At 39.6% G+C, this 20,998-nt stretch overlaps 1 protein-coding gene across 2 annotated transcripts in view; it reads left to right on the top strand.

Annotated features, from left to right (window-relative positions):
• adck1 (aarF domain containing kinase 1) overlaps window positions 1–20,998 on the top strand; it is a 120,433-nt gene that overhangs the window by 21,016 nt on the left and 78,419 nt on the right. For both annotated transcript variants that reach the window (XM_080042926.1, XM_080042925.1), the window contains exon 5: window positions 6,481–6,684. In XM_080042926.1, the coding sequence (XP_079899052.1) occupies window positions 6,481–6,684 (204 nt within the window). The remainder of the gene's footprint in view (window positions 1–6,480; window positions 6,685–20,998) is intronic.

Raw genomic sequence — 20,998 nt, 5'->3', positions numbered from 1 at the left:
ACACACACACACACACACACACACACACACACACACACACACACACACACACACACACACACACACACACACACACACGTAAGTAATGTTAATTACCACAGAGGCCCCTAATACGCTGCATTAACAAATGAATACTGTGCAATATAGTGAAAACTAGTGACTCCTAGTGAATAATCCTCCTGACCTCTTTCTCTCTGCTCTCTCCTTTGTTATTCCTTTCATACACAGTGGGCACAATCGGCACCAACAGAAGCCCAGTAAGGGTTTGCATCTATGCTTGGCTGCACCGATAACATTTACCTTTAATTTGTGCTAACTAATTTTATTGCTGCTGGGCTCTGTCAACATTAATTATATTTTTAATATGTGGAGTAGGGGAGAACGGGGTAAGTAGGCACACTTTTTACTCTAGTGAGAATTGCTCATCACCAAAACATCTGTCAATAGCCATTCCTACATTAAATTGAAGCTTAAGGTGTTGGCTAGAAATGTGTGTCTCTCTTTTTTTCCAACTTATTGTAATGAAGAAGTAATTTACCATCAAAGACACTCTGACACATTGTGACAACCAACCCCATCAAGGGGTCGGTTGTCACACACTATGGGGTTGTTTGTCACAATGTTATCTTAATGGGAAAAATCTTAAAAAGAAGGCAAGAAAGTAGAACTAAATTTGAAAGTTTAATTGCATTGTCAAGTTGACAAATAGGCATACATAACGTTCTGTAGCCTTGGCAGCTGGTCTAGTTTGGGATGCACTGGGTTGTTTTGATTTTGTTGCCCTTTTTTCTTTTGCTTGCTAGCTGCCTTTTCCTGCTCTATTCTTTCCTTCTCTGGGGTGTCAGTGAGGATACAGCTTGACAATTTCTTTCGTTATTGGGTTCCTTTTCTGGCTGCAGCCTTGAGATAACATGTGACAACCAACCCCCCAAAAAATTTGACGACCAACCCCAACTTGAATTTCTTGCTAGCATCAAGGCCAACAACCATCTGACAACTAATTAGCTTGCTAAGCACAATCTAAACTATAGTTTACCCTTCACACTTTCTGAGAGTAACAAGTGTTTTGTTATAAACCCATTGTGTAAAAGCCTAGAAGAAAAATACTGAGAAGCAAAATATTTGGAATTTGACATGAAAAACACAAAACATCCTCTCACCTGAAATGCAGCTGTCTTCCTCCAAGGAAGTCTATGTATGTGACCTCTGATCCCAATTCTGGACCTTTTTTATATCAACATTTCAGAGCTAGCGCGCTCTGGTGGCGAGATATAACGAATGTGACATCCAACCCATGTGACAAATTACCCCGTTCTCCCCTACCAGAGGCTAAGCCTCAGTTTATTTAGATACTATACATTCTGGATCATTGCATTCAATACTGGAAGACTTCTTGTTAATGGCTTTGCTAAAACCTCAGGCATTGCTACTATGAGACCAGGCCTTTTGAATGCCCAGGATTCAATCTGCACACAAACACACATCATTCCACAGTGAGACAGGCGGTTCTATGTTAACTGAGTAACGAGCTAATCATGATCATCCCATTAAGAAATCCACCTTGTTCGTAGTCTACTCATCTCAGTCATTATCCCTGGTGTGGAAGCACAAATCGATTGATTCCGCTGGGCTCCAAAAATAGGACCCTGCTTTCTAGCTGTGCACAACACACACTCAACACCTTTGACTCCTGCTACACAGTATGAGTGAATTATGTCTGAACTAGGTATGTCAATCGATTAAAATATTTAATCACATGATTTTCCATAGTTAACTTGCGATTAATCGCAAATCATTCTCAAATTTTTAATCTGTTCTATATGTACCTTAAGGCGAGACACCCCAGGTGAATAGGGATTTTTTTTTAACTTATAGATATCATCATGAAACTTTGCCAGTTGATTACTGACACAAACACAATCATTTTTTGTATTACATGTTTTTCTTTAATATTTTATTAAATATGCAAATATGGCAATATTTAACCAATTATGCGTAAATTTGGGTCATTTTTCGAGAAAGATTTTGAGATGTTGGATAAAGCCAGAGTTAAAATCTCAATTTTATTTTAACCACATATTAGTTTCTAAGGTTTTTACAGAACAGATTTTGGATACAGCCTTTTTTCATTTAATAAATCAAAAAAGACTATGTACATGTCTTAGAAATGCATTTTCGGCATGTTTTTAGGAGGAAAATGTATCATAAATCAGACAATTAACAATATATTAACAAATCCTTCTGTAAAAACCTTTAAAATAGTGCTATGAATGATCATAGAAAGTTTGGTTGATGTCAGTGGTCTAGAAGTTGAGATATCTTTCGCAGAGTATTGGAAAAAGCTCATTTTGAGAAAACGGCCGTTAAAGATAAAAACGTGAATTCTGCTGATAATAGCTAGAGTAATTTATTGAATTAGGCCCTACACCCTTCAATGCCATATAGGCCTACCACTGCTTAACATATATAAACCATAGCATAGTAACATTTACATCCACATGCTAATTTAAACGTGGTTAATTCATTATTAGCCACTGTCTGTCAACCTGCTCCTGTCGGCACAGACGCTCTCTCTCCCCACCATCTCCCCTCTGATCGTCTGACAGTCTGTGTCTCTCCGACGTGATCGGCGTGATTTACATGTCTTTAACACTTCTCCCCTTCAAATGGCGATCATGTAATGTCCGTAGCCAATTGATTAAGTATTTTTTTTGTCTTGGTTTGGCATATTTTCGACGTTTTTCCCATTTTATTTTGTGATTTTCGAGCTACCCGGGGCTAGCATCACGTGATGCCTTTTAGCGAATCACATCGTCAGAAATGTGCATTAGCCAATGAGGTCGCTTTCCTAGCATTGAATCCCTCCTCACACTTTCACGATTGGTTACTGATACAAAGGAAATGACCATATTTGGATCAGATAACGTTGTTCTTGAGATTCAGAGCTTTCCAACAGTACCATGGTTATTATGATTCATACAGCGGTCTCGGTGCTGTATGTTACGTTAGAATGCTCACTTTTGACGAATTTAGGAGCAAAATACAGACGCAAGCAGTCAAAGTTTAGTAAAATAAACACCTAAAACGTATATTTTGGACATTTTATCCATACTAGTATGAAAGAAGAGATGTTATGGAAGCTAAATAGACACAAATCTCAAAATTGACCAGTGCTTAAAAAAACGATGTTTTTGCCTGCCGTGTCTCGCCTTAAGTATTGTTATAATGATTTATTGTCATGTTTAATCATACTAAAGTGTCAATTGATGACTTACATGCATTTAGACGTATTCCCTGCTGACCGTCTGTGCAGAGCGCTAAACACTAGGAACGCCGGTCGCGATTCACGATTCAGCATTTCCCGAAAATCTACATAGTTTTTTGTGCTGTGATTCGTGTCAGGTTGCTCTATAGGAGTCATTAATGAGAAATTAAGACCAGAAAAGTAGTATAATAGGAGATCTTTAAACATTACCACATGCCAATTTCTCTGTAGTAATGGTAAGGGTTTGGTGTGGTGAGGCTTACTGCATGTATCGACCAGGCATTTTTAGCTTATAAAACATCAAATCCAACTGTTGGTCTATGTTTGGGGGATTAACCCTTTATTATCATGCATTGAATACACTCATTTACCAACTGCAGAACAATGCCAACAAAGGGATCTACAGCAGACAACACTTCTGTAAAGCAGGAGAAGAATCCTGAAAGAGTTGCCCTTTCTTTTGCTAGAGCACCTGCCCCCAAATGTATGTACACGGAACTGCTCTTACTGTATTTCTAGCAAATCATGTTGTCACTGTAAATTATTCTGAGAATGATTGGTGATTTAAAAAAAGAAAATGGTCTTTGACTGTGAATCTATGATCTAATGAAGATCATCATCATGAACCGACTTTCTGTTTCTTCTAATTGCAGATTGAATCAATTATTGATTCTGATTAAAATGATACCACCCATGATTGAAAACAAATTGAATCTTGATATTACCAAGGATTCCCACCTATATGGTGGCCAGCTGCATGGTTTATGGTTGTATGTCTTTACAATGTCTTCCTGTAACCGTGTGCATTTTTGATTTAATGGGCAAAGGCTGTTCATCTGGGTTAGTTTACCTCTAACATTGATAAATAGATAAACTTTACAACATCACTATACGTTCCTGTGTGGTTGTTGGGACTTTTTATTTAACATGTGATGTTACACATTTGGTCATTTTAAAACTAAATACATACTATAATAAATAAAAATAATAAATAAATAAATACTGACGGTCACGTATGTAATTTATTCTAAAATGACATTGTGTAAAAAGAGCAACATAACGTGGTAAATAAACAAGTCCCAACAAGTACTAAGTAGCGTGATGTTGTAAAGTTTATATTTTGACCTGCTCCCCTTGACTACCAGTGTTTGAGCTAAGCTAACCTGAATGAGCGACCTTTGCCCATTTCTATATAAAAACTGAAAACACAGTTACAGGAACGGTTTGTCGCCTTTTCTTGAACCGGAGAGTGAGGAAAAAAGATAAATGTTAAACTATTCCTTTAAACATCAACATGATATTCCAACCCATTTTTTTTACTGTTATTTTTTGGCATTTTTACGACACAGTTTAGAGAGACAAAGTATTTAGCAATATTTAAGAGTTACATAAAGTAGGTTTTTATTATGAAAGTAGTTTTGGAATGAAGACTGGGCTCAAAGTCTAATTTGATAGAAACTGCCAGTCAGATATGATTTGATGGTTCTGAGGGTTGGGGTATTAAAAGGGCTTCTAGTGCATTTTCAAGCAAAAAGCCTCATCTGTTAATCTCTGCGTCTTGTTTCTATCATTGCTTTGTCATAATAGCCCAGATGACACTCATGTCAAATGGTCCTTGGGGAGCATGCTGTGTGTGCCTGTGCTGGTTTGTATTCATGGCGTCTGATGTGGGGGTGACAGGGGTTAAGGGGAGCTAATTTCACGGCTTTTTATTTGTAAAGGCCTCAGGAGGAGCTCTCTATAGGCATTATCACTTCCAGCTGGTTCAAAGTGACCCCCTCCCCCACCACCACACACACACATACCTTTCAGGGCTCTATATACTGTATATCAAACTAGTCTCTATGATACTTAGTTTTTATTCCTGAATTTCATTAACATTTCATGTATATATTTTATTTAGGTCTGGCTAGAGTAATTGTAATATTCTACTTATTAGTATTCTTCTAACTACTAATGGTATTCGAGGCTCCATTACATTTTCAGAAGCTTAATTTTATTTTATTGTTATAGATATAGCAGTTATTAATACATAGAACATTTGGAAAATAGAAATCAAAAGCAAATTTAAGGATAATGCATAATTAATTTCTTAATGTGGCCATTGGATAGGCTGTTTGAAGATAACAAATATATCAGCAGTGTGGGAAGATTTTAAATTATCACATTAGAAAAAATATTTCTGTCGAAAGTCAATATTTATATAATTATATCATACAATGACATAGAATATTTTCATTAGAGGTGCACTGATCGACCGGCCAGCCGATCGATTGGCCTATTCTGACGTGATCGGTGCTCAGGCGATCTTCTCTTCCAACCGGTTACCCTGGGACACGGCTTTATACATTAAAAACAAAACGTTACTGCTAATGCAAACAGAGCATTTCCTGCAGCTGCACCTTCACAAATAAAAGCATGTAACTGGCAAAATGCAAGTTGACTTTTATTTTTGAAATAGCGTGTCAATCACTGTAGCCGCCTCTTGACTGTGCGAACAGAATGACCCCTGTCTCCCGTGTGGGATTGTTACCCTTTTTTATATGGTCAGCCAGGGAAGTCTGGACGTGATGAAGCTTTGAGTCCAATGTGTCGATTCTTGTGTTCATGTCCTTATCCAATTTAACGATAGCTGACAATATTTGCCAATGTGTGCTGTGGGCTTGAGGGGCCAGTAGCGCTAGCATCAGTGTATGAGCCGCTAGCTAGCTCGGAATGAATGCTAGCACAATCGTCCTTATCTGTGAAGTAAACAGCATTATCATCCTTCTTGGGGCATTGTTTTGGGTTTGGAGTTTTTCCCTTTTTCCCGAAAACTGGGCGTTAGTGCAAGTGTTGAGTTTGAGAGCAAGTGTTGAATTCTAGCACATTAGCTTGGATGTGACGGAGCTTCTGAGGAAGATGTCCACTCCATGCGGTGGTCCCCACAGATGAGGGGCTTTCATAGCAAAGGCCCAGTCAACTTTGACCAAAAGGGCTGTCTCAGTGAGCAAATTGCAATGAAACTTCCTAAGTGTATTCATGGTTTAAAGAGGATGAACCCTTACAACTGCTGCATCCTTATGTCACAATGTCAACATTGCACCTGAGACATCTCAAGTCAGAATTTTATTAGAGCACTCATGCTTCAAATAGAATAACCAGTTTTGATTCTAAGTATTTTAGACATTGTTGTCTGTCTCTGACATTTTTTTTCTCTGTGCCTTCCCCTGTAGGTGCATCTGCGGTCAGCGGAGCGTCTCCGAGATTTGTGCTGTGCCAACCGGGGAACTTTCATCAAGGTGGGCCAGCACCTGGGTGCTCTGGACTACCTCCTGCCTGAGGAGTACACATCCACACTGAAGGTGCTCCACAGCCAAGCTCCTCAGAGCAGCATGGAGGAGATCCAGCAGGTCATCAGGGAAGATCTCGGCAAGGAGGCAAGTCAGACTTGACAGATTATAAGATCGGTCCACAACTGTATTGGCAGCAGCATTTAAAAAAAATCAAATGATTGCCATCCTCCATCTGTGACGACTTTAACCTGATTAATCTTTGATTATCGTTAATCTTTAAAAACTAAGAATTGTATTTTGCTGCAAAGTATTTAACCTCTGTTACAACTTCCTTTTTGGTCTTCCATTTTTAATTTGTTAAATACTTTAAGAGGGGTCGTGACTAGTTATGTTCATTAAATGAAGTGTTTAATATTACTTCCGTAAAATAAAATCTGAAGTAATTTTTATTTATGAATAAAAAATACTTTAGATTCAGATACTTTTGTTTTATCTTTAAAGGATAAAACAAAAGTTGCCATAAATAAAAATTACTTCAGATTTTATTTTACAGAAGTAATATTCACTTTTATATAAATATCCACATATTTTACAAAGCCATCTTTAAAGTAGGGGAAAGTGGGGTGAGTTGTGCCAGTGGGGAAGTAGTGCCACCCCTTGTTTCTAGAAAACCATAGAAGAAATTGGAAACATGACCACATATTTTTGAAGAGCCATCCATTTGACTCATCTTGTAAAGAAGGGAGACACATAGAATACGATATAGGCACATTTAAGCTCAAAAAACGTTTTTTTTGCCTTTCTAAGTAAAATTTCCATGATCAAGGTTTTTTGATTATTCTGTCAGAACTATTCTAGACACGCTTGAAAACATTTGACACATGTTTCAGTGCTTTAGTATGCTACACTTTGAGTCTATTCAATTAGCACGATGTTAGCCCTAAACTGCTAATCATGCTAATTATCCAAAATTCTGGGGTTGGGGTGATTTGTGCCAAAGGGCCTGGGGTGAGCTGTAAGTAAGTAAAATGTATTTATAAAAGCACATTTACAACAGTTCACACTACACCAAAGTACTGAACATAGTGCATTCAGTAGGTAAAACATTAAGGTAAAATAACAATAACAAAAATAAAATAAAATACATAAAACCCAGACATCCACATATAAACAAAGATAGTAGTGCAGAGGTAAGATAGTTAATGGGGAGGAAAAGCCAGGGTGTACAGATAGGTTTTGAGCCTTGATTTAGAATTTAAAGACAGAAATGGAGGGGGCATCACGTATGTCAGGTGGCACTTGGTTCCACAAGTGCGGGAGCAGCTACTGCGAAGTACATTTCTGAGAGTTGTGCCAGTGGCATGGCTGTATACGCTGGTCACCAAAAGAAAGTGAGTAGTAGTAGCTCAGAAGAGGCTGACATCTCCATTCCAATGAACGACACCACTGATGATAGTTCAGATGGCCAGAACGATGATTATGGTGACTTTGTCATTGTGAGCCTTACAGGTAAAACCAGGGGGACTAGGCCTTGTTTAAGAAAATTCACCTTCAATCTTTGTAAAATATTTATTTTATTTGCTTTAAATAAACCTTAAATGAGTAATGGTCTAATGAATTTGTCTTGCATTACAGTTTATGAGATATATATCAATGGCACAATTTACCCCATGGTATTCTCTCCAATGGCACAACTTACCCCGCCCCGGCTATATTTTAATACCAAGGTTTCTACCTCAGATTTGGACCATTTTAGCTGGATGCTACTATTATTACTGATATTGTAGGTGCTATTTTAAGCGTACAATTGAGCTTTTTTTGGGTTTTTTTTGTTCTTGTTTACACTGCAATCAGGCATATCATATTATGACTGTTATTACCGCTTGTGCCTTAACAATTTGACAAGACATGTTCTGCAGGTCTTGGTTAGTTAGCGTTTTCCTGTAAATCAAGCACCTTAAATGTGCTTTCTCTTCCTTAAAGGTTCAGTAAGCGGAATGGTCAGTTTAGCTAACTTCCTGTCAGTGACTGCAGTTAGCAGTCCCCTCCCTCGTCACCACATTAATTCACTGCGGTCTTCAAGCAGCGAGCATCTAGCATAATCTCAGATCCATAAGTGCGATAAAACATGATAAAAACCATCAAAACAGACATTGGGAAGGATTTTTACCTGCTCCGCCATTGTAGGCGCATACACGTTCACCCATTTGTCGCTCTGCACGTGCACCGGCAGTGAGACGGGTGCCGGTTTGTAGCGTTCTCTCTTCTGATTGGTTATTGGTAGTGGGATCCCCGAAAAGGTTATTTGCCGATTACATGCAGAGCGAGTGACTGAGAGATCGGCTTTATAAAACGCGCACACTATATAAGTGATCACTGTACAAATAAAGAGCGATTTAACACTTATATTAACATAAATAAATCGCTTACTTCACCTTTAACTTAGAAGAGGTTAGTGTGATCTGCCGTTTGGAGGGGGGTAGGGTTGCTGAAAATTCCCAGAATTGACCCTTTTCAAATCCCGGGATAAAAGAGCCTCCTCCCGGGAAATCCCGGGAATTCCCGTTAAACCAGAAGTGCCTTTTTAATACTTTATTTTGTACCCACGTACTCGGCCGAGTGGTTTATTAGGCACGTTAAGCCTCATATGCGCAGGACAGACTGGGTGCAAGCTCTAGAATGAACTAAGGGCATTAAAAGAAAAGTCATCTAAAGGCGTTTTCGTACGGGAGGAGACGTTCTGTCTGTGCACTCGCATGGACAGAGGTGGGCAGAGTAGCCAAAAAATTTACTCAAGTAAAAGTAAGTTACTTTAAGATTATAATTACTCAAGTAGAAGTAAAAGTAATCAAAAAAAGTATTACTCGAGTAAGAGTAAAAAAGTATGCAGTGAAAAGACTACTCAAGTACTCAAGAGTACAAGTAGGCCTACTGAATTACTCCGGATTTATTTTTGAAATATACAGAGCAACACAAACGGTACAGAATAGACACGAACATAATATAAAACAGCAATGTTCAAATAAAGATATGTTAAATAACATAATTTTAAATAAAACAATAAATAAGGTATTTAAAAATCAAATGAATAACCCTTGAACTCAAACAATAATAAATTAACTATCTGCCAAATTAAATACATCACCCTTCAAATAAAATGATAATAAATTAGGCTTGTCCAAAATTATATTAATTAAAACCAATACACTTATAACACTGTTACAATTGTTTTGCACATACACATTTAAAAAAAAATTCCTACAATATGTCACTGGCCCTGAGAAAATTATCTAGGTTGTGTTTAGCCCCAAAAATATAAAACACAAAATTAAACTTTGTTACACATCAAAACCTGCTGGCACACTCACTTAACGTATGAAACTACAGAGTGGCTGAACAAAGAGACCACTCTCAGACTCTCACACAGCCAGACTGGGGCATGCGAAGTGAGTAGGCTACAGGGAGAACAGGACATGTGTCAAAGAAGAACAGTTTCTCTGTAATTGCGAGTGTGTGGGAGTCTGTGTCATTGTGAGTGTGTGATTGTTATTTTGTGAGTTAGTGTGATTGAGAGCTTGCGAGTGTGTGAGTTTGTATTTGAGGCCAGGGGTGTGGCTATTGCTCCTCGGAATCAGCGGTTTCTTCCATTTTCTCGACTCACCCAGATAGTCGGTAAAATATGCGTTTAACCTACATGGCACAGCCACGGACACAACATCGGTGCGGAACCGCAGCCTTTAAAAAAGTCCGCGGACATTGTTAAGCCCATGGTTGAGCCCTATGACAACATGACAACACTTGTCATGTGACTGAAGTGGCTGCATTTGATTGGCAAGCTTTTGTAATGTGGTTTTTATTGGTTGAAATAGTCACGTGATAGAGATGTTGGCTGAAGACGTCCCCGGGGAGAGAAATCATGAGAGAAATAGCTCTCACATGTAATAAATAAAATAGATAACAAAATAAGGTAACGACCGTCACGTAGCCAAATGGAACGGCGTAAAAGTACCGTTCTTTCTTCAAATATTTACTCAAGTAAAAGTAAAAGTATGTTGCAATAAAACTACTCCTAAAATTACAATTTATTCAAAAAGTTACTCAAGTATTTGTAACGGAGTAAATGTAGCGCGTTACGACCCACCTCTGCGCATGGACCAGCGGAGATAGGAGGCTCCGCGAGGAAACGCTGTGCGGTAACCATGGAAACAACTTTTGTTTACACCTGTGTTTCGCTGCTGTTAAATTATCTACTCATATATTGTTAACATTTGTTTAGTTAATAAGTGGATTAGTTATTCAGTTTGGTTTGGTTTAAATGTCTACTTTGTGGATTAGGTCTAGGTTTAACTTAAATGTTTGGTGGAACGGGGCGAACAGCGATGCTCCAGCTGTTTCATCTCATTAGATTTCAATTCATGTCGCTACAATAGAAAGCAGCACAACAACTGGCTGTTTTATGTTCATACAATCTTGACTTTAATACAGAAGCATGGTGAATATCACCATCTCATTGAGGAGAGAAAAGTAAAACACTATTCTTCAGCTGTGCCAGACTGCCGTATGTGTGCGTGTGTGTGAGAGAGAGGAGCACAGACGTGACAGTTTAGCGGTAGTGCGGCTGCTTGTCGCTCCGTCTGTAGAACGGCTGTGCATCTCTCTCTCCACTCGCATGTCATTGAAAATGTATTACCAGACACGTCAAAAGCCTCCCGTCTGAAAAGGCCATGATGTCGAGAGTATCTTTTAGGGGAGAGTGGCCTAAGTTGTGCCACTTTTTACTCAAAGTGACTTTAAAGTGAGGCCTTAACAGTAAAGTCTCCAACTCAAATATGTACATATATTTCAGGGTGTTGTGCATCCCTGGCAATAAAAACTTTGGATCTGGAATAAACTGTTGAAGAAATATAGCTTTCGGAAAAAAAGTTGTCTTGTGGCACAACTTGCCCCCGGTGTGGTACCATGGGGTGAATTGTGCCATTGATATATATCTCATAAACTGTAATGCAAGACAAATCCATAAGACAATTACTTATTTAAGGTTTATTTAAAGTAAATAAAGTAAATATTTTACAAAGATTGAAGGACAATTTTCTTAAACAAGGCCTAGCAGATCTAATGGTTTTACCTGCAAAGCTCACAATGACAAAGTCACCATCATCATCTTTCTGGCCATCTGAACTCTCATCAGTGGTGTCGTTAGGTGGAATGGAGATGTCAGTCTCTTCTGAGATACTGTAGACAATAACTTTCTTTTGGTGACCAGCGTAAACAGCCATGCCAATGGCACAACTCTCAGAAATGTACTTTGCACTAGCTGCTCCGCCCTTGTAAAACCAACTGCCACCTGGCATATGCGATTCCCCCTACATTTCATAAAGGTTTAGAGGTTAGTGTGATCTTCCGTTTGGAGGGGGGTAGGGTTGCTGAAAATTCCCGGAATTGACCCTTTTCAAATCCCGGGATTTACTTACTTACTTACTTATAACTCACCTAGGCCCTCGGGCACAAATCACCCCAACCCCAGAAGTTTGGATAATAAGCATGATGCAGCAGTTTAGGGCTGACATTGTGCTCACTATATAGACACAAAGTGTAGCATACTGAAGCACTAAAACATGTGTCAAATGTTTACAAACGTGTCTATAATTGTTCAGACACAATAATCAAAAAACCTTGATCATGGAAATTTTACTTTTAGAGGCAAAAAACAGTTTTTTGAGCTTAAATGTGCTTATATCTTATTCCATGTTTCTCCCTTCTTTACAGGATGAGTTAAATGGATGGCTCTTCTCAAATATGTGGTCACATTTCCAATTTCTTCTATGGTTTTCTAGAAACAAGGGGTGGCACAACTTCCCCACCGGCACAACTTAGGCCACTCTCCCCTATTAGAAAAGGCCACTATTAATGAAAAATATCCCACTCAAAAGAATAAAACAATTTAAAAAAGGGGAAGACGGGATCCCGTCGCCACTTCCCGGTACTCCCATGCTGACCAATTTCCGGGGATTCCCGAAATCCCGGGTCCCGTTCAGCAACCCTAGAGGGGGGGATCTGCATAGGGATTTTGGACTCCCTTTTTTGTTTTTCTATTAATATTTGTTATGTATGTTTTTTCATATGGAAAAGTTGATCATGAGGCATTTTAAATCATCTAGAGTCAAGCCACTTAAAGGTCACATATTATGCTAAATGCACTTTTTAAATGTGTTCTAACATATCCATGGGGCCACGGTGTGCCTAGAGACTGCCAAACTATAAAAAAAAATAACAATCTCTCCTTTTCTCACTCTCCCCCTTTCTGAAACCCCCACCCCTCCCCCTCAATATACTCCAGTCAGAATTCTCGCCGACTATTACGTAATAGTCGGCACAGCCACATCCCCATATTTTCTTTATATGTCCATGCTTCCCCCCCCCCCCCCCCCCACATTAGTAACCAGAAACGTCCACCGTGCAGTAGTCTATGATAACCCCCCCCCCCCCCCCCCCATTTCTTATTGGTCCACGGCCCCGAGATCCTCCGAGCGACAGCCATGTTGTTTTCCCCACTAAGGACAAGATGCCCATAGTACAGCCTGAATGTTACATACACCAACACAGAATGCTTTTGCTCATACTCCACTAATTTATCTTAACCACAGCAGTCTATTAATGCCTTGTTTATAATAACACAACGGATAGGAAGCTACTTGTGCTTTTTTTTAAACGGTGAAACTAAAATAATAGTTTTTATTGGTATTTTTGACTGCCTGGTGTATAGCTATTAGCTTTGGGACAAGCAATCAGCTTTTGCTCATAACACGCTGTTTATATTCCCCACAGAAGTCTGACAAAGCCTCGTTTTTAGCAAGACAAAGCATAGGAAGGTAATAGAGTCGAAGTCTAGCTTTGAAGCTAATTTTTTCACTGATTTTGTGATATTTTTAGCCGTTAGCTTCCGAGCTAGCTTCGTGAAAAGCATTGATATTTTGCCCATAACAAGCTCTTTATATTCTCCACAGCAGTCTGAAAATGCCTTGTTTTTAGCCAGACAAAGCATAGGAAGGCAATAGAGTCGAAGTCTAGCTTTGAAGCTAATTTTTTCACAGATTTTCGTGATATTTTTAGCCGTTAGCTTCCGTGCGAAAATTCAGTACAGGCACTGTGGACAGGCTACTACTACAGCCTATGGACGTCGCTTCCAGAGAGGGGCGGGGGAAGCTCATAGATTGTATATTTACGAGGGGAGCTGCAGCTCGGTTTCAAAAACAGGCCATCGTGAGATTAGCTGAACATCAGGGTATAGAGGCGTACTACAATAAATGATCTGAACGTTTTTTTCAGCAAACAACTAAAGAAAAACGTATTAGGGACCTCTAAGACCATATAATATTGACAGAAAAGTGTATAATATGTGAGCTTTAATTCCACATATTTTTGATAAATATGACGTCACCTAGTTTTTTTTTTTTTTTTTTTTAACCTTTATTTTTCCAGATAAAACATTAAGAACAGTTTCTTATTTACAATATTGATCTGGTCCAAGAGGCCCCACCAGGAATAAAGGTACAAATAACAAATACACAAGCATGACTCACTTAAACAAATATAAAACGGATATACAAATGCACAGCCTATGTACAGTAACAAATTAGAAAACACAAATGCACTAAAAACTAGTCAGGGAACGGGCATAGAGGTCTGGACAGGGTGTAATAAATAAGAAACAACACAAAAATGAAACAGATGTATGCGTGTGTGCGTGTGAGCATGTGTGTGCTTGTGTATGCGAGCCGATGCATGTGTCTGGGTGGAAAATAAACAAAAAATAAGATGTGTCAATGTTATATTGTGTGTGTGTGTGTGTGAAGGGTGTATGCAAGTGAGAAACAGTGGAATCAACAGGAGCAGGGGGGTCTACTAAAACGATGTTAAGTTTCTGCTTGAAGGCAGACTGTGAAGTAAACGCTGTAAGTTTGAGGGTGTCTTGAATGTTGTTCCAGTCAAAAGCTGCTGCAAAATGAAAGGAGTCTCTGCCGAAGGTAGTCCTGGTGAGTGGGTTGGTGAGTTTGATAAGGTCAGATGATCTTGTGCGGTAGGTGCTTCTGGAGAGATGGAGAAGGGAGGAAAGGTAAGACGGGGTCTTGCCCAGAAGTGTCTTATAAATGAACTGGAGCCAATGTCGGAGTCGGTGGGATTGGAGGGAGGGCCAGTCCACCAGTTTGAATAGTTCACAGTGGTGTGTATGAAAGTGAGCATTGGTGGCAAAGCGGATAGCTGAATGGTGAAGAACGTCGAGTTTGTGTAGCGCTGTTTTTGAAGCCATTTTATAGATTGTATCACCATAGTCAAGGATGGGCAGGATGGTAATTTTTACAAGTGTAAGTTTAGCAGAGCGTGTGAAGGATGCTTTGTTACAAAGAGAAAGGCCAATCTGGCTTTCACTTTAGTCTGAATATTATTAATATGGACGGAGAATGAAAGGGAAGAGTCCAGCCAAAGCCCTAGGTATTTATAGGACTTGACAAACTCCAGTTCGGAGTTGTCAGCGCAAAGGATCTTGGGGGGGCTGGAAGTGCTGTTTTTTCGATCGAAAAAAAAGTATGCATTTTGTCTTTTTAGAGTTGAGCCGTAGGTGGAGGTTGTGGAAAGAGTGCTCAATAGAAGTGAGACTGTCCTGAAGAGTGGTGGCTGCGGAGCAGAGAGAAGGGCCAGATGCGTACAGGATAGTGTCATCAGCATAAAGGTGGATCCTGGAGCTGCCTGCAGCCTTGGCCACATCGTTAATATAGATGGAAAAGAGCATAGGCCCCAAGATTGAGCCCTGATGCACCCCTTTAGTAATGGCTAGTGGCTCCGACAGGATGTTCTCTGTCTTGACCTGTTTGATTCGGTTAGTCAGGTAGCTGGCAAACCAGTTGCAACAGGTGGGGGATAAACCAATGCTAGAGAGCCTACCCAAAAGGGTCATGTGATCAACTGAATCAAATGCCTTGGCTAGGTCTATAAAGCTGGCAATACAGACCTGCTTGTTGTCCAAGTCAGTAATGATGTCGTCAAGGACCTTAAGCATGGCTGTGATGCATCCATGGCCAGAACGAAACCCAGATTGAAGATCAGACAAATGTGATTTGTGGTAAGAAAAAAATCCAGTTGTTTGAGGACCAGCTTCTTTAGTACTTTAGCCAAGCATGGCAAGATGGAAATAGGCCGGTAGCAATTGGGGTCGGAGCTAAAGCCACCCTTAAAGAGGGGAAATATCAAAGCTGATTTCCAATCAGAAGGGAATGTGGAGAGATGAATGGACAGGTTGAATAACCTTGAGATTGGGTCAGCAATAAGATGAGCGGCTGCTTTGAGAAACTTTGGGTCCAACCGATCAAAGCCAGCAGACTTATTTGGGTCCAATCGGGAAAGTTCATCCCGAACCTCAGAAAATGAGAATGGTTTAAAGGAAAAGCTAGTGGTGACGGAGGGGGAGGGCAAAGTGAGTGGTGGGACGCTATTAAGGTCTGCATGTCAAGCTTCTTCACACAGCGCTTGGATACAATTACTGGGGGGCGTTTGACTGAAAAACCCGAGCGAACGCAAGCAATAGCACAAAGGTCGGCAAGGCTACTGTGAAAACTCCAGAACGGTAGCTAGAAGGATTATTTGTAAGAATAATGTCAATGTAGAGGATGAGGGAGATCTAGGGTTGTGTCGAGTAGGGGTGTGCACGTGTTCACGTGTACACGAGTAACCGTTTAGTAAATCATAACCGCTTAGGAAAAATCAATAAACGAAAACCGTTAAAAAAAAAAAAAAATCTTCAAATTTTAAATGTTCTTTTTTTCAAAGTTTTTAAATATGTTCTGGAGACACGCATTTATTGATTTTACATCACTAATAAACTACTTGGGGAGGATAAAAGCTAGTCTGCCCAATCTGTCTGTCCCTCGGCCTGTGTGTATAATCGCAAACACACGCACACACACACGGGGAGGCGCCGTTCTCGGGCTCGACTCACAGCCACAGAAGAGTGATAAAAGATAACCTAAAGATTAAAGTTACCTGGTTGACGTGAACTACGCGCGTAAGTAGCCCGAACTTTATAACACCTGTTCAACCTGCATAAACGTGGACATGTAGAAAGCGATAGGCTATATTAATCAGGAAATTAATGAAGCGCGATAATGACGGCGCACATGACAGGCAAACGCGTATGTGTGTGTGTGTGCTCGCCTTCAGGACGGCGGGCGCACGAGGACAATGACGTCACGGTTAACCGTGTACACGAAAAAAATTCCGTCGTGTACACGGTTAGACATTTTTGTAAACGTTCACACCCCTAGTGTCGAGTGATTTCAGTTATGAGTTGCTTATAAAGCATCAAATTGTTGAGTAACAGTAGCAGGGGGGTTTAGCATATTCCAGTTCAAATCACCCATGAGGATAAATTCAGATGAGATAAATGGGACCAGAAGCTGACTGAGAGTTGTTAGTGTGTCAGCTGGGGCATCAGGTTTTCTGTAGCAGACAGCAACAGAGAGGGAGAAGCGTAAAGACAGTTGTAGCTTGAGCACCAATAATTCAAATTGCTTGGGAACAGACTTGGATAGTACTACAGTGCAGTTGATATGATCTTTAACATACATGGCTACACCACCTGCTCTAGAGGATCTGTCCTGACGAAAAACATTGTAGCCTGGGATTGAGATTTCCATGTCGGTTGTACTTTTTCTGAACCAGGATTCAGAGATGGATAGGATATCTGTGTTAACAGTATGTACCCAGGTTTTCAGAACATCAAAATGTCTAAGTAGACTACGAATGTTAACATGTAGGAAACCTAAGGATGTACTTTCACAGAAGTTTTCAAAAGTCAAGTTAGATGCAGTGGGCATAACAGGAGGTTCAGAAATGTCAACGCTTCAGGCTCTATAGGCTCATCAGCTGGTATATTAAAGGGATCCATCATCGAATTAAGCGGAGCCGTGTGTTTAGTCATCTAAAATCACTAGGTTCAGAAATTATTTTTCTGCAAGAGACCCACCTCCTTACTTATGAGCAGACCAAACTTGAGAGAGGATGGGTTGGACAGATATTTTGTTCCAAATACGGGGTTAGGTCCAGAGGTGCTGCAATACTAATTAGAAAATAATTCCTTTTGTACCGACTTCTGTAATTGCTGATGATAATGGGCAGGGCTAGCCTGGAAATCCAGACCCTGATATCTTGAACGATAGAGGGTCTGGCGACGATCAATAGTAATTTCCAACTCAAGGGGCGGCTCCTACTCGTGCATTTCAAATGCCACTGCACGCAGTTGGATAGCACTACAACCAATCAGAGCGATGCACAAGCCCCTTTCGTTTAGCGAACAGCTGTTAAACTGTTAAATTAAACGTTTGCCGTTGTCGGTCGGCAAAATAGAACATTCCACTTACTTGCTAATGAAAGATTTGAGTGCCGTCTTCCAAATCGTTAAGGGTCGAGGCCAAAGCAGTCTCAAACTCACACAAAATATCCGCAGCCATCTCTGATGTTTACTATCACGGCTTCGACGTCGCATGCACGTCACTGTCGTCATCCGGTTACGTCCTCCCCAGAGTACCATATAAGGGGCTCTGGCGCGCCCGCCAGATTTCTGGCTTTCTTGATAAGCTTCAACGGAGCGTGTCCAGACCAACACGCGCAGCAAATTTAATTTGCCAGCGCCTAGTGGCAGGTCTGGGAATGCCAGGCTAGGGCAGGGCTGGACTGGGACAAAAAATCGGCCCTGGCATTTTGGACCCAGACCAGCCCACCACAATTGATTGTCCCCCCACTAGAACACATTTATCACGGTCCCTTAAAGATGACTGTTCCATTGAATTAAATAAAAATGTTGGTTTATTTTGAACAAGTGTACATATATCAGTGATTCTTGAGAAGTGGGACAAAACAGGTTGCAATGTTGAAAAAATACAAACCCTATGTTTAGGCAAATTAAATTACATGTATGTATCCAACATATACTAAGCTACTGAGCTAAGGTTTGACACAACCTCCCAGCTTTTGTCCTTTTTATCAAAATTTACTTTTTATCTTGCTTCTCCTTTTTAACATGGGCTTTTTAGCTTGCCATTCCTTATTTTGTGTCAACTCCGTCAGACACCAAAAAACACAAATAAATGTTCCCTCATTTTATGCTAGACCCATGAGATGTAGGGGAGAGTGGCCTAAGTTGTGCAACTTTTCACTAAAAGTGACTTTAAAGTAAGGCCTTGACAGTAAAGTCTCCAACTCAAATATGTACATATATTTCAGGGTGGTGTGCATCCCTGGCAATAAAAACTTTGGATCTGGAATAAACTGTTGAAGAAATATAGCTTTCGGAAAAAAAGTTGTCTTGATGCACAACTTGCCCCCGGTGTGGTGTAAGTTGTGCGGTTGGAGAGAATACCATGGGGTGAATTGTGCCATTGATATATATATCTCATAAACAGTAATGCAAGAAAAATCCATTAGACAATCACTTATTTAAGGTGTATTTAAAGTAAATAAAGTAAATAGTTGACAAAGATTGAAGGGCAATTTTCTTAAACAAGGCCTAGCAGATCTAATGGTTTTAGCTGCAAAGCTCACAATGACAAAGTCACCATCATCATCTTTCTGGCCATCTGAACTCTCATCAGTGGTGGCGTTAAGTGGAATTGAGATGTCACTCTCTTCTGAGCTACTGTAGACAATCACTTTCTTTTGGTGACCAGCGTATACAGCCATGCCACTGGCACAACTCTCAGAAATGTACTTTGCACTAGTTGCTCCGTGCTTGTGGAACCAACTGCCACCTGACAAATGTGATTCCCCTACATTTCTGCCTTTAAATCAAGGCTCAAAACCCATATGTACACCCTGGTGTTTCCTCCCCATTAACTATCTTACCTCTGCACTACTATCTGTGTTTATGTGGATGTATGGGCTTTACGTCTTTTATTTTGGTTATTGTTATTTTACCTTCATTGTTTACCTACTGAATGCACTATGTACTGCACTTTGGACAGTGCAAACTGTCATAAATGTGCTTTTATAAATAAATTTTACTTACTTAATTACTTATAACTCACCCAGGCCCTTTGGCACAAATCACCCCAATCCCAAAAATTTGGATAATAAGCATGATGCAGCAATTTAGGGCTGACATCGTGCTAACTGTATAGACTCAAAATGTAGCATACCAAAGCACTAAAACATGTGTCAAATGTTTTCAAACTTGTCTATAATTGTTCAGACACAATAATCAAAAAACCTTGATCATGGAAATTTGACTTTGAAAGGCAAAACACAGTTTTTTTTATCTTAAATGTGCTTATATCTTATTCCTTGTGTCTCCCTTCTTTACAGGATGAGTCAAATGGATGGCTCTTCTTAAATATGTGGTCACATTTCCAATTTCTTCCACGGTTTTCTAGAAACAAGGGGTGGCACAACTTCCAAAATGCACAACTTTGGCCACTCTCCCCTATAGTGATCACAAATATTCACCAAAACGGATAGAGCCACAAAAAATATTTTCAAAATGTATATGAATATACATGTTTTTTATATCTGACGGTGTTGACATATTTAACGTTTCTTAAACAGAACAAATAGAGTTTTTCTAGTATGAACTACTTCAGGAAAATAAAATTATCTAAACATTTCATATAAATTCTTCAGAAATTGTAAGTCGGTGTTGACGTAACATGGTTGTGACGCAGGACTTTCAAGATTTGGAATGTAAAATATTCTAAAACTACAACATTAATCAGAGACTGTCTGACTCTAATGTACTCTGCACAGATAGCTTGTGACAATAGGTCCTTCACGGAGACAGCTGCCCCTCATATTGCCTGATTTTATTACATTTTAATGAAATGTCTGACGGTGGTAACAAAAAGTGTCCCCCCACTTAGAAACCTTATAAAACATGAATTTGAAAGTCATGCGTCACAACCATGATATGTCAACACCGACTTACAATTTCTGAAGAAGTTATTTGAAATGTTTCGATAATTTTATATTCCTGAAGTAGTTCATACTAGCACCAATCATCAACAGAAAAAAACAAATGGCTACTAGATTAATTCCATTTGTTTTGTTTAAGAAACGTTAAATATGTCAACACCGTCAGATGTCAACTCCGTCAGATTTCCTGTCTGACGGTGGTGACAGGCCAATGACGGAGTTGACATTCAATGTGAAGGCATCATATTTGGGTGGTTTTCAAGTTATTATAATTATATTAAATACAGAAATAGGGTTGAGTTTTTCTAATACTGTATTTATGAAAACTCTCACAATCTTCTTTTGTCATGGATGATTCTTAAAAAAGTACAGGATGATATACAAAATGAGGCGATTTGGTCTGAGTCTTTTAGAGCAAGTCTGATTGAAAGACTGTAATGTGAATCTTGAATTACAATCAACCAATAATATGCTGTTATTAAATCACTGTTATTGATTATTCTAC

Source organism: Ammodytes marinus (assembly GCF_949987685.1).
Source record: "Ammodytes marinus genome assembly, chromosome: 15".
Taxonomy (NCBI): Eukaryota; Metazoa; Chordata; class Actinopteri; order Uranoscopiformes; family Ammodytidae; genus Ammodytes; species Ammodytes marinus.
Note: the sequence above shows the minus strand (reverse complement) of the source record. Positions and strands in the feature narration are given on the sequence as shown.